At 38.9% G+C, this 15556-nt stretch overlaps 3 protein-coding genes across 7 annotated transcripts in view; 1 reads left to right on the forward strand and 2 right to left on the reverse strand.

Moving 5' to 3' along the window:
* The window catches only part of cfap221 (cilia and flagella associated protein 221), a 38756-nt gene extending 36300 nt beyond the window's left edge, over positions 1-2456 (reverse strand). The window contains exons 1-3 of one of the 3 annotated variants that reach the window (XM_014010651.1): positions 2276-2456; positions 1738-1914; positions 1490-1590 (exon numbers count right to left, since the gene is read on the reverse strand). In XM_014010651.1, coding sequence (XP_013866105.1) covers positions 1490-1590; positions 1738-1870 — 234 coding nt within the window. In that variant the 5' untranslated portion in view covers positions 1871-1914; positions 2276-2456. Of the gene's footprint in view, positions 1-911; positions 1066-1489; positions 1591-1737; positions 1915-2094 lie in introns of those variants that run through there. The other 2 variants (XM_014010650.1, XM_014010652.1) reach the window with 2 other exon arrangements.
* The window catches only part of sctr (secretin receptor), a 12643-nt gene extending 2079 nt beyond the window's left edge, over positions 1-10564 (forward strand). Inside the window, exons 2-14 of one of the 3 annotated variants that reach the window (XM_014010654.1) lie at positions 2742-2877; positions 2969-3068; positions 3431-3541; positions 3928-4028; positions 5200-5309; positions 5422-5554; positions 5829-5982; positions 6086-6146; positions 7776-7845; positions 9552-9643; positions 9838-9976; positions 10066-10107; positions 10188-10564. In XM_014010654.1, the coding sequence (XP_013866108.1) occupies positions 2836-2877; positions 2969-3068; positions 3431-3541; positions 3928-4028; positions 5200-5309; positions 5422-5554; positions 5829-5982; positions 6086-6146; positions 7776-7845; positions 9552-9643; positions 9838-9976; positions 10066-10107; positions 10188-10373 (1341 nt within the window). In that variant the 5' untranslated portion in view covers positions 2742-2835 and the 3' untranslated portion in view covers positions 10374-10564. Of the gene's footprint in view, positions 1-2100; positions 2878-2968; positions 3069-3430; positions 3542-3927; positions 4029-5199; positions 5310-5421; positions 5555-5828; positions 5983-6085; positions 6147-7775; positions 7846-9551; positions 9644-9837; positions 9977-10065; positions 10108-10187 lie in introns of those variants that run through there. The other 2 variants (XM_014010653.1, XM_014010655.1) reach the window with 2 other exon arrangements.
* Positions 10565-13236: 2672 nt separating this feature from the next.
* On the reverse strand, positions 13237-14709 carry LOC106519116 (acyl-CoA-binding protein). Its single transcript, XM_014010656.1, has 4 exons — positions 14607-14709; positions 14394-14511; positions 13896-13958; positions 13237-13794 (listed from the first exon to the last, which is right to left on the reverse strand). The coding sequence occupies exons 1-4, from the start codon at positions 14616-14618 to the stop codon at positions 13709-13711; spliced, it is 279 nt and encodes a 92-aa protein (XP_013866110.1). The 5' UTR covers positions 14619-14709; the 3' UTR covers positions 13237-13708.
* Between the last annotated feature and the right edge of the window lie 847 nt (positions 14710-15556).

Raw genomic sequence — 15556 nt, forward strand, 5'->3', positions numbered from 1 at the left:
GTCTAACTATGAGCACAACTGGCAGACAAGATTCTTCTTAAAGGGCTGTAGTTTTGAAATGGACTTTATGTTTTGAGGAATGTCATTCCATGCTTTAGTATAAACATAGAAAAAAGACCTCTGGCCGTAACAGTTTTTAAAAGTTGGTAATATCAGTTGTCCTTAATGTGACGTTATTGTTCAAACAACGTAACAGAGAATTAAGAAAACTGAACAGACTGAAAAACATGACTCAGACAGAAGATAAAGATATCTTTGCAGCACCAGGAGAGACTGAACTCAACTTCTCTGCACTCCTAGAGACTCCAAGTACACAACAAAATGTATTTAGGAGCTAAAAAGTAGATTTTKTATGATCTAWCCCCTTTAAAAGTCACGGCTGGTTTAGACTTCAAGTTGCTCACACTGATGAGTGACAAAAAAGTGCAGAACTGCCCCCGGTGACAGCTCGTTGTGTACATCGCCCCCAGTCAGAACTCTGTCCTGCGGACCTTGAGCCTCTCAGCATGTGATTGGTCAGAACTTAGCATGTTTGTTCAGAGCCGCTCTGTGGAGCCTCACTCCGTGCAGTGCGTCTTTCTGCAGGTCATTTAGCTAAAAACTATCTGTTTCCAGAAGCTGTTTGCCAAATTAGCAAGACAGGCAGCTTAGAGGAGCAGCTGCTCTGATCCTATTGAGTATGTGAACGTGCACTGATGTTCAAGCCTTCAGTTTTTCCTCCTCCAACTCCCGAGACATCAATGAGTGAAGAATCTACCTATCTATCCTTCTGTCACTCATGTTGGCTATGAGCTGTGCTACATTAGGATGGCAGAGGAAGGAATGATGGTAATTTATCCCCCGCTGCATCTTTAGCCTGACGTTAAACACACGGTCAGAGAAAAGACATCATAAATGATGTAATCACTAACCTGCTCTCTCACATCGTATTGAAGTATAAACCAGGCTTCGGAGTTGGATGAAATGAGACATGACCTGTCAGACTGAGGTCGCTTTAAAAACATCAGACATGGATCAGACTTAGCACCTCATATGGAAAACATCTGGACTGAATTTAAAAAAATAACAGAAACTTTTCAAACGGATCATCCAGTTATCAGTCTTTCAGTCCTCTGTTTCTGCAGTAAATGAAGTCATGTTCTGAAGTGAAATACTCACATCATCAAATAATGCTGACAGTGCAAACAGCGCTCACACGATCCTGTAAGACTGGACTCGTTTTAAACAACATGAATCCACTTTGGTCTTGCTCAGACTTAGCTCATCAATCAGGTCAGAGTTAAACTTAATTTCTCCAAACTGAGTTTGTGCAAAAGTCAACTGGCAGCAGGTAAGATATTTATTGTTCTTACAGTAAATGAACAGCATAAAAGCTCCACTGTGAATACAAAGTACTTAAACATAACCAATTCTTCTTTGTTTGTACCAGTTCTAACTGTACAGTTTATGAACAWTCTTAAAAAGTCTCAGAAACAAAACCTTTCCTCACCAGGACCTTTACGTAACTCTTCCCAACCTCAAACCCGCTGAAGTGAAGCTCTGAAGGTTCTGCTTCGATTTCCCTGTTGCTTTTCAATTTGGCATAGATTTCTAAAAAATAAAAATAAAAATAAAAAAGAGGTAAAACATAAAATAAAAGGAGAAGCTTTACATAAATTACTGTATGAATAACTCAGGACAAATGTTCAGGCCATAAGCAAGATGTTGTATCAGTCAGAGTGGACAGCTAGGGCGTACTTGAGTCCAGCAGGTGATTGGGGATGCTGGTTCTGCTCCGGCTCTCCTCCACCAGCTGGCTCAGGGGCAGAGGCGTCCCTCTCCTCCTGTGGGGCTTCGAGAGGATCTGAGAGCTAGACTGAGCCACTTCCATCCTGGCATAAAAGGGGTCTCCTCCGGGAGAAAAATRACAGAAGGCTGGAGGAAGAGACAGCAGCTTCACTTGGGACAAAAAAAGCTTCATTTGGGAGGAAATTTAAAGTTATTAGGCAAATTTTTATATAAAAATATTTGTTAACTCACAATATAACACAGATAAAACGAGGTTATAATGACAGTCGTAAATAAAAAATCAAYAGAAAAGCAGGTGAAACTTACCAAAACAAGCAGGAGTTATTTAAGAAAGTGTGTGAAGGATTTGACGCATGCGCACTAATAACTACTGGRCTAACAGACGTCTCCAGCTGTTTTTAGCTTTGTAGTGGTTTTGTCCTTGTCAATGAACGTGAAACTTGTAAATACATTAAAAATATATATTAACCGTAACTCAACAACTTACTTAAATCCCAAAACAAGCGGACGCTTTTGAGTCTTTAAACATGGCCGCCATTATCCACAACATAAACTTCGGTGCCCGGTGACACTTTTCTGTTTTAATGAACGGGAAACACAACCGGCGCGAGCTACCGTCACCATAGCGACGGTGGGCGGGGCGGGGAACGAGCACGTCAATTTCGACGAAGCCAAACCGCAAAATTGCTGTTTAGATTTCAAAATAAAAGCCGCTGAACGAATGCTCACGTGCGCTTTTTACTGTTTTGAAAATTCATGAAAAGGTAGCTTAATTATATTGCTGATTTACTAGTGTAAAAAATAATAAAAATACCAAACTAGGCGCTACATCGACCTGTAGGAAAACGYTCAAGTTTTATTTTGAAAGTCAGCAAGGCCACGTTAATATAAGCACTTCACAGACTACTTTAGGGAACTTTGCTGGACATTCCTATCCCATGTTTGAGTTTCAGGGCTCATTTATCAGCTGCATGGCAGGATGCTCGCTTTTCACCCTGATCACCCTGCGGTTCGGAGTTTGGACTGAGGAGGAATAAAGGAGACAAGATGCAGAAAGTTGGATTTATTGGGGTGTTTCTGTTACCCCAGGTGAGAAAAGGGGCTTCAACTAAATTGAGATGTTAAAAAAATAATTAAAACAACAATATACATGTTTTTTTTAATTATTATTATTTTACAGGTAAAATCGTCAATGAGTTGCCATCCTCATGTTAGTCTTGTAAAAGAGGAAGAGAAGTGCCTAAAAGACCTGCAACTTTTTAAATCCCTCAAAGCAACAGGTAAGTCACTTTCAGAATTATGTAAATAAATATACAGAATAAATATTTTATATGGCCATTAAGGGAATTAGAAGCTCTGATTTAATGTTTGTTGTTTCAGTAAAATGAGTAAAACCTATATAAAAACATTTAAAATAAAATGTCATGTTCTTTAGTGACATCTAGTGGCCAGTCATCAAACTGCACACTAAAATTTACACAAGATTTTGGTGGTTTTAATCTGCATTTAAGCCATAAAACGAATAAAATTTTCACCCCCATTTTTTAAACATAAATTCACTGCTTTTTTCTCAAATTTTCTACTGGAATCACAGCAAATATAAAAAGTTTTTTGTTTGTTTGTTTGTTTGTTTGTTTCCAAGAAAACATCAGCGTTTACTGCAACGGAATGTGGGATGCCCTAAACTGCTGGCCGCCTGCTTCTCTTGGGGAAACCGTGTCTCAGCCGTGTCCCAATGTTTTTAGCTCTGCAGGTAAGATACAAACACAGTGGTATTAACTGGAACCCATTTTCAGTGCTGTTAGTTAATTATTTGCAGAGGAAACTCATTTGTTTTCATAACGAGACGGGACAACTTTTTCTCTGTCAGGATTACTATCCAAACAGTGAGTCTGGGTGCAGGGAAATTATAGATTATTGGTTTGAATATAAATGATATCAAATTGTGGAGCTTTATCAGAYTATTAAAGTGATAAATTGTTTGATTTTCTACTTTATTGCCCTGTAACAGGTCAGTTCCTCAGCATACTGTAGTTACCGTGAGCTGCTTAACTTCTTTGTTGTTTTTCTCCCAAGTACAAATGCATTTTTATACTAAACCAAGAAAAACAGCTGTGATTTTTGTTTGATACTTTGCAGGTAAAGTGCATCGAAACTGCACCGCTGATGGATGGACAGATCTTCTTGTCCCACATGAAGACGCCTGTGGCTACACGTTCAATGGGTCATTTCTTGAAGAGGTTGGTGTTTTCTATTGTCCAGTGGGAGGAGCTTGTCTACAGTTTTGTTGTTGTTGTTGTTTTCTGCCTCTTCCGACCCATTAGCCATCCCCATCTGACCTACTGAAGGTCAATAAAATAAGAAAAGATGACAAAGGAGATTTTGACAGAGCCACCTGCCAAAAGGAAAACACAGAGAGGTTATCAAACTGAGAAAAATACAATATAATGCTAATAAGGAAAAAGTGGTGGAAATGGAAATAAAGTGCATGAGTTGAAAGATGAACAACGGATAGCTGACCTGGCAGAAGGGGGTGCTTTGGTCCTGTACCAGCAGTATTGTCAGTCCATACTTCTCTGTTTCAGTACCACCCCAGACACAGCCAGCTYTGCACAGCTAACCAAAAAGTTAGCTTCACTAACTTATAATCCACTAATTAAAAAYTATAGCTTTGCTAAYGCTAATTGTGAAAAATAAAAGAAGCTACCACTACCATCTAATCGCTAACCGCTAAGATAACTGTCACTCAGTCTGCGTTTCACATCTTCATCTTCTTCAAGTTGAAGACTAGTGGGAATGACACAAACCTGTTGATGTAAGTTAGCCGTTAGCAGACTTAAGTTGACAAAACCTAATTTAACAGAAGCTAACACYAMCAGCWAATTGCTAACCGCTAACACGACCGTCACTCAGTCTGKATCACGTATTTGTCTCCTTGGAGCTGAAGACTGGTGGGACTGACACAAACCTATTGATGTTAGCTTCTTAGWTAGTGGTTAGGTAACTTAAACTTGGCAAAACCTAATTTAGCAGAAGCTAATTGATCTGCTAACRGTTGTTCAAAATTAGTGACAAAGCTAATCCACTGAATGGAAAAATTTGTTTCGCTGTTAGCTGATTAGAGGAAACGTCCCCACTACTGGGAATAGAGTTTCATAAGGCTTGGCACACAGAACAACAAATCCCCACCACCACCACCACCTCGGGCTAACTGTTGGGCACTCCAGCATCTGCCTGATAACACTACCATGTGTGGCCTTTACATACCCTTTACTGGTTGGCACATGGATCAAATTAAGCATCAGGAGCAGTTGAATGTATTAAGAGTTTGAAGCGGATTAAGAGAATTTTTAGTAATTAATGCCTAAMGACACATTTTTAAACTGGTTTTGTTGACTTTCCAATGTTCAGCCCGCAGATTCCCATTTATATTACTCCTACGTGAAGACCATGTACACAGCTGGATACACACTCTCCCTCGTCTCTCTTACCATCGCCATCACCATTTTCAGTCTGTTCAGGTGAGGAAACGGTTTTCTATTGTCCCAGCATCAAACCCATTCAAATCTGAAGTGTCGTTTGCTCWCCGTCAGTTAAACTTGTTTTTAAAACCGGCTTAATGTTTATCTTAAGAAAGCTCCACTGTACCAGGAACCACATTCACATTCAGCTGTTTGTCTCCTTCATCCTGAGAGCCATCTTCATCTTCATCAGAGACAGTCTGCTCTTCACCAACAAAGAGCTCTATCACTGTGACGACTATCCGGTAAAACTGGACTTTCTCTTTCAATACAACATATTTATTTTTGTTTTTAATCTTCTAACTGCATCAAGAAGCCTGTTTTGTTCCTGTTTTATTGAATTCAGACAAAATGGTGACTAATTAWTTTTTTAAGGTTTAAACCAGGGGTGCCAATAAGTGGGTTTCCGGGGGGGCACCTCTATAACTTTGTTAGCCTCCTAACTGGCCACCCAAATATATTTACCTGTTGAAAATCATACCTTATCTATTTTTTTTTCTTTATAAACTCGTGTGGCAGGTGGGGTGTAAAATCGTGCTGATGTTTTCCAACTACTCCATCCTCGCCAACTACAGCTGGCTGCTGGTGGAGGGTCACTTCCTCTTCATCCTGGTGAGCCGCTCCTTCTTCTCCCTGAAGAAACACCTCGCCTGGTACATCCTCYTAAGCTGGGGTAAATCCTCATGTGCATCGCACCGATTTGTCTTTACCTGTGACATGTCAACAGCTCTTTAAGGTTTCTGATGATTTAACCTAAATTTATTGTTTTTAAACAGGCTGTCCACTTATTGTTATCATCTCCTGGGGTTGCGCTAAGTATTTTTATGAAGATGAAGGGTAAGGAGCTAAAAATGTGTTGTCTTCATCCATTGGCATCACTGTGCAAATTTCAAAACAAATCTATACACTGCAAATGAAAAGTTTAGCTTACCAAACATAGTTTACCATGTGATGAGGCATGCTAACAAGCTTAAATTTGTTCAGGTTAGCTTAGCTTGCTCAACACAAATTAACTCAATAGCTTTGCATGAATAGATTCTCTGTTTGAGATGCATCAGGATAATTTGAGTTTGGCTTAGTTTAGCTTGAGAGCCTGGCATGTGATAAGTTATGCCAACGAGCTAAACTATGTTCATTTACCGTAATGGTGCGTTCACACCGAACGCGATTTCAGCATCAGGAGCATCAGGTTTACATACAAAGTCTATGGTGGACGCGCTTCAAGCAGCGTCGGGAAGTGCTGCTGCGCCTCAAGCGCGATTAGAGCAGTACGATTTGAACGATCTGAGCGTTCGACGTGCTGAGGCGCAAATCGCTGAAGTTAGAAAATCTGAACTTTTGCAGCTCGACGCGCCGCGTCAACCTATCAGAGAGACTCCACTGTGTGACGTAGAGACATATTTCCTGACGGGACAGTTTACTGAATGATGTCCACTAACCTGAAACAGATGGAGAGGAGCTCTTTAGCTGAAATCGAGTGCCTGCAGTCGTGTCCTGACAGGAGATATCAGCACCAATGCGTGGCAGCGACTCATCAGACTGGACTCGGGACAAAAATAGTCCTGAAAGCGAGCTGTGAGCCTCTACTCTGAATTATCTGGTGAATTAATTATGAATTAATTATCTGATGAACGTGACATGCTCTTGCTCTCTGTAAATAAAGCAAAGCCACTTCCTYGTCCGACATTAAACAGAGCCCGACAGAGGAGGGAGGGGCGGGGMGGCTGTTGTCGTGCAGCGCTTCAAGAGCTGACCTGCGTCTGACCTCAAAGTGCACAAGTGACCAACTTCAGCGTTGGCTGCGATTTTGAAGCTGAAATCGCGTTCGGTGTGAACACAGCATAAGTTACGCTAACCCATGCTAATAAGCTTAACTGCAGTCAACTTAGTTCAGCTTTCCAAGCACAACTTAATATTTTGCAATGGCATAAACCACTATAACGAGTTGAGTTTGGCTTAGCTTAGCTTGATCTCTTGGCATTTGCTAAGCCATGCTAACAAGCTAAACTACATTTTGAGTTGTTTAGCTTGCCATACAAATGTTAGTTTAAGTTAATCATCTACGTATTTTATATTTAGTTTTCAGCTCAGCTCTTATTTTGTGCTTGTTAAAATTTACTACAGGTGCTGTCAGTAAAAATACACCTCAAGAGTCAATTTAAAAATAGTGTTTTGCCTACTCGTTTATGTTGACACAATACTGGTTCATTTTGAGATTAGAGGTCTTTCTATGTCTGAATAATTTTAAGTCAAACAAGAAAAACAAAATATTCCTTTCTGAACTAGACAGAAAATGAGTGAAAAGGCAGCTGAATTAAAGAAAAAAGTTTTAAATGCCTTCAGAAAGTTTGGAGTGACAAATCAAAAACTCAAAATTTATGCAAATTATTGCATTATTTTAGAATATCATGTATCTTAACTGTATCTCTTTTTGTTTGTTTGTTTGTTTTGTTTGTTTTGTCAAAGCTGTTGGGAAACCAGGAGACACAAATGGATTTGGTGGATACTTCGAGTGCCAGTTCTTCTAACTATATGTGTAAAACAATTTATTGTTTACTTTAAATATTTCAAAAACCTTTTCATATTCTGAAAAAAAAAACCAAACTCTTATTCTCAAAGGCTAAAAGTAGACAGTCACACCCCTCATGTGGCAATATTTTCTTAGCTCATGGTTGTCATTTTAGCTAGTTAGCTTAGCTTATCTCAAACATTTTGTAGCTACTAGCGAATCTAAAAATGTAAAAACAAATTAAATTAGGACAATAAACATTAACTCTAAAGATTTTTCAGTAACTGGCTTTAGTATACACAAAAAACAAACATAAAAATTAGCAACATCATAACTAAAACCATTTATTTGACGCATGTGCTAAGCCACACTAACAAGCTACGGTGACCAGATGTCCCCGTTTTGGACGACTTTTCCCCGGCTAAAACTGTCCCCAGAAATGTCCCGATTTGAGCTTTTTATGAAAGAGGAAAAAAATGTGTGCAGACTGTTATTACTGTAGAGGGGTTTGAAGTGCGAGTGAGCACGTTGCTCTTGCTCTGCAAGGCTCGGTGGGTACTTTGGGAACTCGCGCAGGGCATGCACTCCCTCGCCAGCGGTGTAGGTGTTTAAAGTGGTGGACATGCAAGTCCTACAGGAGTTTGGACCGTGGAGGTGCTGCAGCACTCCTCCTGTCAGCTGATCTCGGGGTGATCTCCTCAGAGCGCTGCTGCTTGGCCAGGGAGTGGACAACGGTACAGAATAATGACTCAACAGACACAAATTTGAATTCCTGTCCCCATCACAGCCATAGGGCCACAGGGGAACTGCACCTGTCAATCACCAGGGGCGTAACAAGTGAGGGTGGCCAGGAGGGGCTACGCCCCCCATCCCACCCCTCAAAATTTGGTGGCCTCACCAGTTTTATCTTCGCTTTGTGCTCATTTTAATTCCCCCTATTTATGATTAGTAAAACCTTATAAAAATGAAAATTATTTTGCAAAACTAACAGTTAAAACATATAAACAAAAAATTTTACTTAAAAAAACATAAACCTAAAATTCCCTCGGTATAAAGACAACCAGTATAAATAAAACAAATGTCCACAACATTAGGATGCAGTTTCTCATGAGATTAGAGGCAAACAAAAAAGTGTTTACCAACCTGTTAAACTACATGGTTTCTACTTCAATCAGAACTTTTTTGTCTAAAAATAACCAACTTCTAAAGGATATCTCACTCAAAATTCTTAATAAATTGTAAATTTTCCGTATGTTTTAATCTGTTTTTGGAGGGGATTGTGATTACATTATGTCTACATAATCTTATATAGTAAGCATTGACATGCTCACATTCACATAAAACACTCACTAGTTTACCCCCACACATAGCTTTAGTACTATATTAATACCATCTATTAAATGCTTTATTATACTTAGGAAATACTAACAACAGCACAGAGACATATTCTGCTGTTTAAATATGTACAAATACATAAAAGAGTAACTCTCCCCTTTCTATATCGTTTATTTTTTATCTCCGAGTTGGAAGTGTCATTTAGTGTCAGAAATCTGGTCTATGCTAACAAGCTAAACTTTGTTTTGAACAGCTTAGCCTGCCAAATATTCTAGCCAAGTAACCCATTAATGCTAACATGCTACAATTAGCTTTTATATATGTATTCTAAGAGTCCTATATTACACAACTTAATGCTTTTGAAAATAAATAACAAATACTGTTTTGTGGTTTTAAAGGTCAATCTAATCTTTTTCTTGGGAATTTTGAGGATATTGGTGGACAAACTCAGAATGCCAGATGCACAGAGGAATGAATTCAGCCAGTACAAGTTAGTAGTTTTCAACTTGTGTACCAGTGTTCTGCTGTGATCGTATTTTATTTGCTAAATGTTATATTTTCATTGGTTTTAATTCCCAAGAACAGTGTCTTATTGGTGAGTCGTTGGGACTGAGTTTGTATCGGGGAAGTTTCAGCCTTTAACGTAGAAATGAACTCTTGAGCTTGTTGTTGTTCGTCCCACAGGAGGCTGATCAAATCCACCTTCTTCCTGGTGGCCCTGTTCGGTCTGCACTACATTCTGTTCGTTTTCCTGCCTGTGGAGTTCAGCAGCTCCGTGTTTAAGATCTGGATGTTTGCAGAGCTGGCTCTGTCGTCCACACAGGTGAATTAATCAGTTTATAGARGAGAAATGACGACTTAACGCAGAAAACAAGCAATCGCATATTTGACCTCTCTTCCCTCATCTGTAAGGGTTTCGTGGTGGCGGTCCTCTACTGCTTCATGAACGGAGAGGTAAAAGACCTGGACAGACCCTTTGATCAAACGTCAGTTTTGGAAAGCGTGGATAGTTTCTGAGTGGTGCATACTTACAGGTGCAGCAGGAGCTGAAGAGGAGGTGGAGGMGATGGAGACTCATTCAACACCTGCCCAGTCGGCGCCGGCAGCATCGCGGCTCGTTCAGCAACAGCGGCTCTCCTCACACCCAGGTGTCCCTGCTGCCCTGCTCTCCGGGCAGCCTCGTGACCAGAGGACTCCCCGTGGACACCCTGGAGCTGTGATCGAACAGTCGCTAACATTTCCCTGACAGATGGGTGAACGTGCAGGCAGAAACGTGTACATTTATGAACTTAATTTGATTTATCTTGAAATTGTATCTGAGTAAAAGGTTCTTACGTCAGCCTGAAGACATTTGATTTACTGTACATATTTACAAAACTATGTGAAAATAAAATAATTTTACCCTTTTCCATTCTGAAGTTTTAGTCTAATTTTTAAATGAATGTATGCATGTTTTATTATGTGYACATCACTTTGGTCCTGTAGGTGTTTAAAGTGCTCTATAAATAAAGATGGTATGGTAAAATCACCCAGTGCTGTAAAACAACCAGGCTAAAGCTGACTTGGTCAAACCTTGAAAATAACGCAGTCTGGTCTATAGGCCACTGATGCTATGAGAAGTAAGCAGTACTCTTTACAGGTACTTCAGCCTGCTGCATGTATGTGTACTTATGGTTTTGTACTAAATGTTTACTTGTGCACATCTTGTGGGATAAGATGAGAGACAGAAACATACTCCCATGAAAGAGGCGCCTCCTTCAGGTAAGTTGGCGGCTCTCAAACATAAAAGCAGAACCTCACCTGGTGGATTCATATAAAATTGATAGCAGAGGAATAGAGGTAAAAAATAAAGAAACCGTTACTGAAAGGAATGCATTATTCTATGATTAAAAAAATCAAAAGATGTGTTTATCAGATTTCAATGTGGTTGATTTTTTCCCTAACAAACACTAGAGGGCAGTAAAGTAACTGATGGTTTATGAGAGTTTGAAATAATTTTGATAAAATTAAAACAAATTTGAAGTCCCTGTGATGTGCATAATCCTTCAAATATAAGTCAAAGAAAACATCTTAATGGCACATAAAATTGGCATAACACACAATTCTAACCATTTTGTCACACAACTGATATATTTTCTGTTGAACTTGGCTCAAAGGGAAACAGGAAGTGACATCAAAGGGGAACTCTAAAGGAACTCCCTGGTCTTTGTTTATTGAAACAATGTTTAAAATCCCACTTCTCTCTGACAGTGACTCAAAATAAACTAATGAATAATCTGATGTTTCTTTAGATTTTAAAACTTTTTCTTAATTACCAGACACTTTGTCCTGATGCATCTCAGTAATCCAGGTAAAAAATCAAAAAGAAAAAAATTGTATAGGTCTTCTGGACGGGTTCTTCTCTAATGAAACGTTTCTTCTCTCCTCCAAGAGACTTCTTCAGTCTGAGAGTTTCAGGCAAAATTCAGGCTTTTAAGCCCTGCCTCCATGTGACTGATACTCACATCACATGGCTATCATTGACACCTAATTAACATCTATTGTTAACAGGGGGTGGAGTGATACTGGCAATGGCCGCGCTGTAGGAGGGGGACAACTGAAAACGGAGGCCTCCACCTCTGTTTAATGATGGACGGTCTTTCTTCACAAAATGGCTTCTTTTACTCCTCTCTCAAACCAACATTCCTCCCTATCAAGAATGAGAACATCCTCATCTCTGAAAGAGTGACCGCTGGCCTGTAAATGAGTGAAAACTGCAGAGTTCTGGCCACTAGAATTAGCTCGTCTGTGTTGGGACCTTCTTTTGAACAGTGGCTGCTTTGTTTCCCCAATGTATAACTGGTCGCAGTCCTCCTGGCACTTAACAGCATATACAACATTGCTCTGTTTGTGCCGGGGCACCGGATCTTTGGGGTGAACCAGCCTTTGCCGTAATGTGTTTTGGGGTTTGAAAGCCACTGGGACATCATGTTTAGAAAATAAAWGTCTCWGTTTCTCCGAAACACCCTTAACATACAGAATAACCACTGGTTTGGGTCTGGGTTTGGGGTCTTCATTTTCACCTGAAGGTTGCATGGAATCCTGTCTGTGATTCCTGTCTGCTTTCAGGAAAGCCCAGTCAGGATAACCACACTGCTCCAGGGCCTGTCGTGTGTGTGATTTCTCTTTCTGCCTGGCTCCTGGGTTTGTAGGGACACTGTCTGCTCTGTGGTACAGAGTCCTGATCACTCCTAACTTGTGTTCCAGTGGGTGGTGGGAGTCAAAAYGCAAATATTGGTCTGTGTGGGTGGGCTTACGATACACACCAGTTTATCACTAGACACTTTGTTATTTTTATGTCTTTCCAGACATACCTGACATGTTTCGACGAGTACTGCCATCTTCAAACATCAGCTTTGACACCTCCGATGAAGCCGGAAGTACTCGTCGAAACATGTCAGGTATGTCTGTAAAGACATAAAAATAACAAATGTCTAGTAATTAAGAAAAAGTTTTAAGATTGATCATATAGACACAATGAACTTCATTAGGTTTCTTTAGACTGTTTTTAGTCATAGAAATGCTCTGTTCACAATCAGACATCCCACTTGACATCACTTCCTGTTACTTCTCATGTGAATATCTGTTGTTAATCTCACCAGTGTAACTTTTTTCTTGCAATGTTATCAATGTTATCTTTCCAAAAATGCATTCTAATACAAAAATTTGATATGAMGGGCATTTTAATGGGAGAAATTTCACAGCTTTGTGGGGGACTGAGCGATGTGTTCTCCTTTTCCATTTCCTGTACACAGACAGCAACTCTGGTCCTCACTTATTAGGTTTGATCAGGAATAGTTGTGATTTATTTTTTTGCATCATCAAAAACCTATGAATTAAAACAATAAATGTGAGGTTGATTTGTCTAAACGAGACCTTCTGAGGGTTAAACAGATCTCAGATTTCAGCTTTTTAAAACCTACAATGAACTGATACCCAGTCAGTTTCACCTGTATGCATGTGACCAAAACACATTCATGCACCACAATCAGACCGGTTTTAGACCTACAGACCTAACCCTAACAGACAAACACTCAAACCATGTTTCAGAGCATGAGACCAAGTGTTTATTTTATAGTTTTCCTGTCCACAAAATCTGTGCATTTATGTTCTGTATTTAAAACAACAACAACAATTGCATACATCATCTGAGCAGCTTTAAATCAGACACCAGAGTCAGCCAGACCAGTCCAGATCGCCTGGGTGTGTGTAGGGTCTTCATCACTGCTTGCAGTTTTATTTTAAACAGGAGTTAGTTTTAGATCGTAGCAATGTACTCCAATCTTGTCTCTGCTCTGACTAGATATTTGTTCATCAGTCCAGCTCGACTTAYGGCCATGAAAAACATCCACATTTTATCAATTTAATGGCATAAAATTATGTAAATCCAGCCTCAAATGCACATAAAAACCACCACCACCCATCTACTACAGGTAGGATACTGACTGTTTATCACCCCGCTGCCAAACATCTGGACTGCTTTAACACAAAATGTGAAAACGATAAAACATCAGTCCTAGCTGCTGTTTGAGAATCCATATTTTTCTTTCAGCTTCTCCACTAACTCGATGTAAGCCCCCATCGCTTGTTCTTTGGTCAGACCTGTTCAAATAAAGATTAGATGGGAAAGTTTAGATTTAGAAAATATAAACTTACAACAAACTTATCCATGCATTGATTTTTTTAATATCAATATTAAAAACCTTTGTTAGCGTTCCATGCGTCCCATTTCGCCTTTCCTGCAAAATCAAAGACTCCTGGACGATCTGAAAGTAAAATGAATGAAAAATGAATCAGTTCTGCAAAACATGTTTGTATTTATACCTTACATCTGACATCATTATTTAAATGCAAGACACTTTCAGAAAAGATTTAGAGTCCAAAATACACTGGAGTTCATACAAATAATCTAAATAGTAACAAGAAAACAGTATTTTAAATAACTTTTAGGGGAAACTGAATATATTCAGTTCTAACTGGTTATGAGTCCTGGGCTGTTTCTCAATTCATGGGCTGKACCCAGACCATGAATTGAGAAACAGCCCTGATGATGAAGTCAACTCGTTGGACCTCATTTTTTTTAAAAAACCTCAGCTTCACAAATTTAGCTTATTACTCAACATCAACAAAGTCTGAAAGGTTTTCTGTTTCTCCAAAAAAAGAGAGAGAGAAAAAAAACATTTCTATCCATTTAAGCTCACCTGTGTTAACGTCCCCTGCTGTGGCTTGTTTATATAAACCGTACAGAGAACCCAGATCTCCCTGATCCGGTCTCTGTTTCAGGACCTTCACCTCCTCCGCTGCTTTATTAAACAATGCCTGGTCAATCAAATAAAAACAGACACATGAAACCCACCCACCTTTCTTCTGTAAACACATGAAAAAGTTTAAAACATATAAAAAGTTTAACTTACCTCCACACTCATGGTCGGGCAGTAGACAACAACGTGCCGCAGCTCGCCGAACTCACCCAGATTTCCCTCAGTGGGCGGGGCTTCAACTGAARCAGGAAGCAGGTCAGGCAGCTTTTCTTCATTATAAAGGGATTTTTCAAATATTCTGAGGAGGMGAGGTTACGACTGTGGAAGCCCATTTCTGCCACCCTGATAAAAAAAATAAAACTTGGATCTCATAATTATGACTTAGCTATCTCATGAGATAGCTAAGTCATAATTATGAGATACTATCTCATAATTATGATAGTATCTCATAATTATGAGATATTGTCTCATAATTATTTATGAGATACTATCTCATAATTATGACTTAGCTATCTCATAATTATGAGATATTATCTCATAATTATGAGATACTGTCTCATAATTATTTATGAGATACTATCTCATAATTATGACTTAGCTATCTCATAATTACGAGATACTGTCTCATAATTATTTATGAGATACTGTCTCATAATTATTTATGAGATACTATCTCATAATTATGACTTAGCTATCTCATAATTATGAGATACTATCTCATAATTATGATAGTATCTCATAATTATGAGATACTGTCTCATAATTATTTATGAGATACTGTCTCATAATTATGACTTAGTTATCTCATAATTATGAGATACTATCTCATAATTATGATAGTATCTCATAATTATGAGATACTGTCTCATAATTATTTATGAGATACTATCTCATAATTATGAGATACTATCTCATAATTATGATAGTATCTCATAATTATGAGATACTGTCTCATAATTATTTATGAGATACTATCTCATAATTATGAGATACTATCTCATAATTATGAGATAGCTAAGTCATAATTATGAATTACTATCTCATAATTATGAGATACTGTCTCATAATTATTTATGAGATACTGTCTCATAACTATTTATGAG

This window comes from Austrofundulus limnaeus, unplaced genomic scaffold, assembly GCF_001266775.1.
Source record: "Austrofundulus limnaeus strain Quisiro unplaced genomic scaffold, Austrofundulus_limnaeus-1.0 Scaffold72, whole genome shotgun sequence".
Classification (NCBI taxonomy): domain Eukaryota; kingdom Metazoa; phylum Chordata; class Actinopteri; order Cyprinodontiformes; family Rivulidae; genus Austrofundulus; species Austrofundulus limnaeus.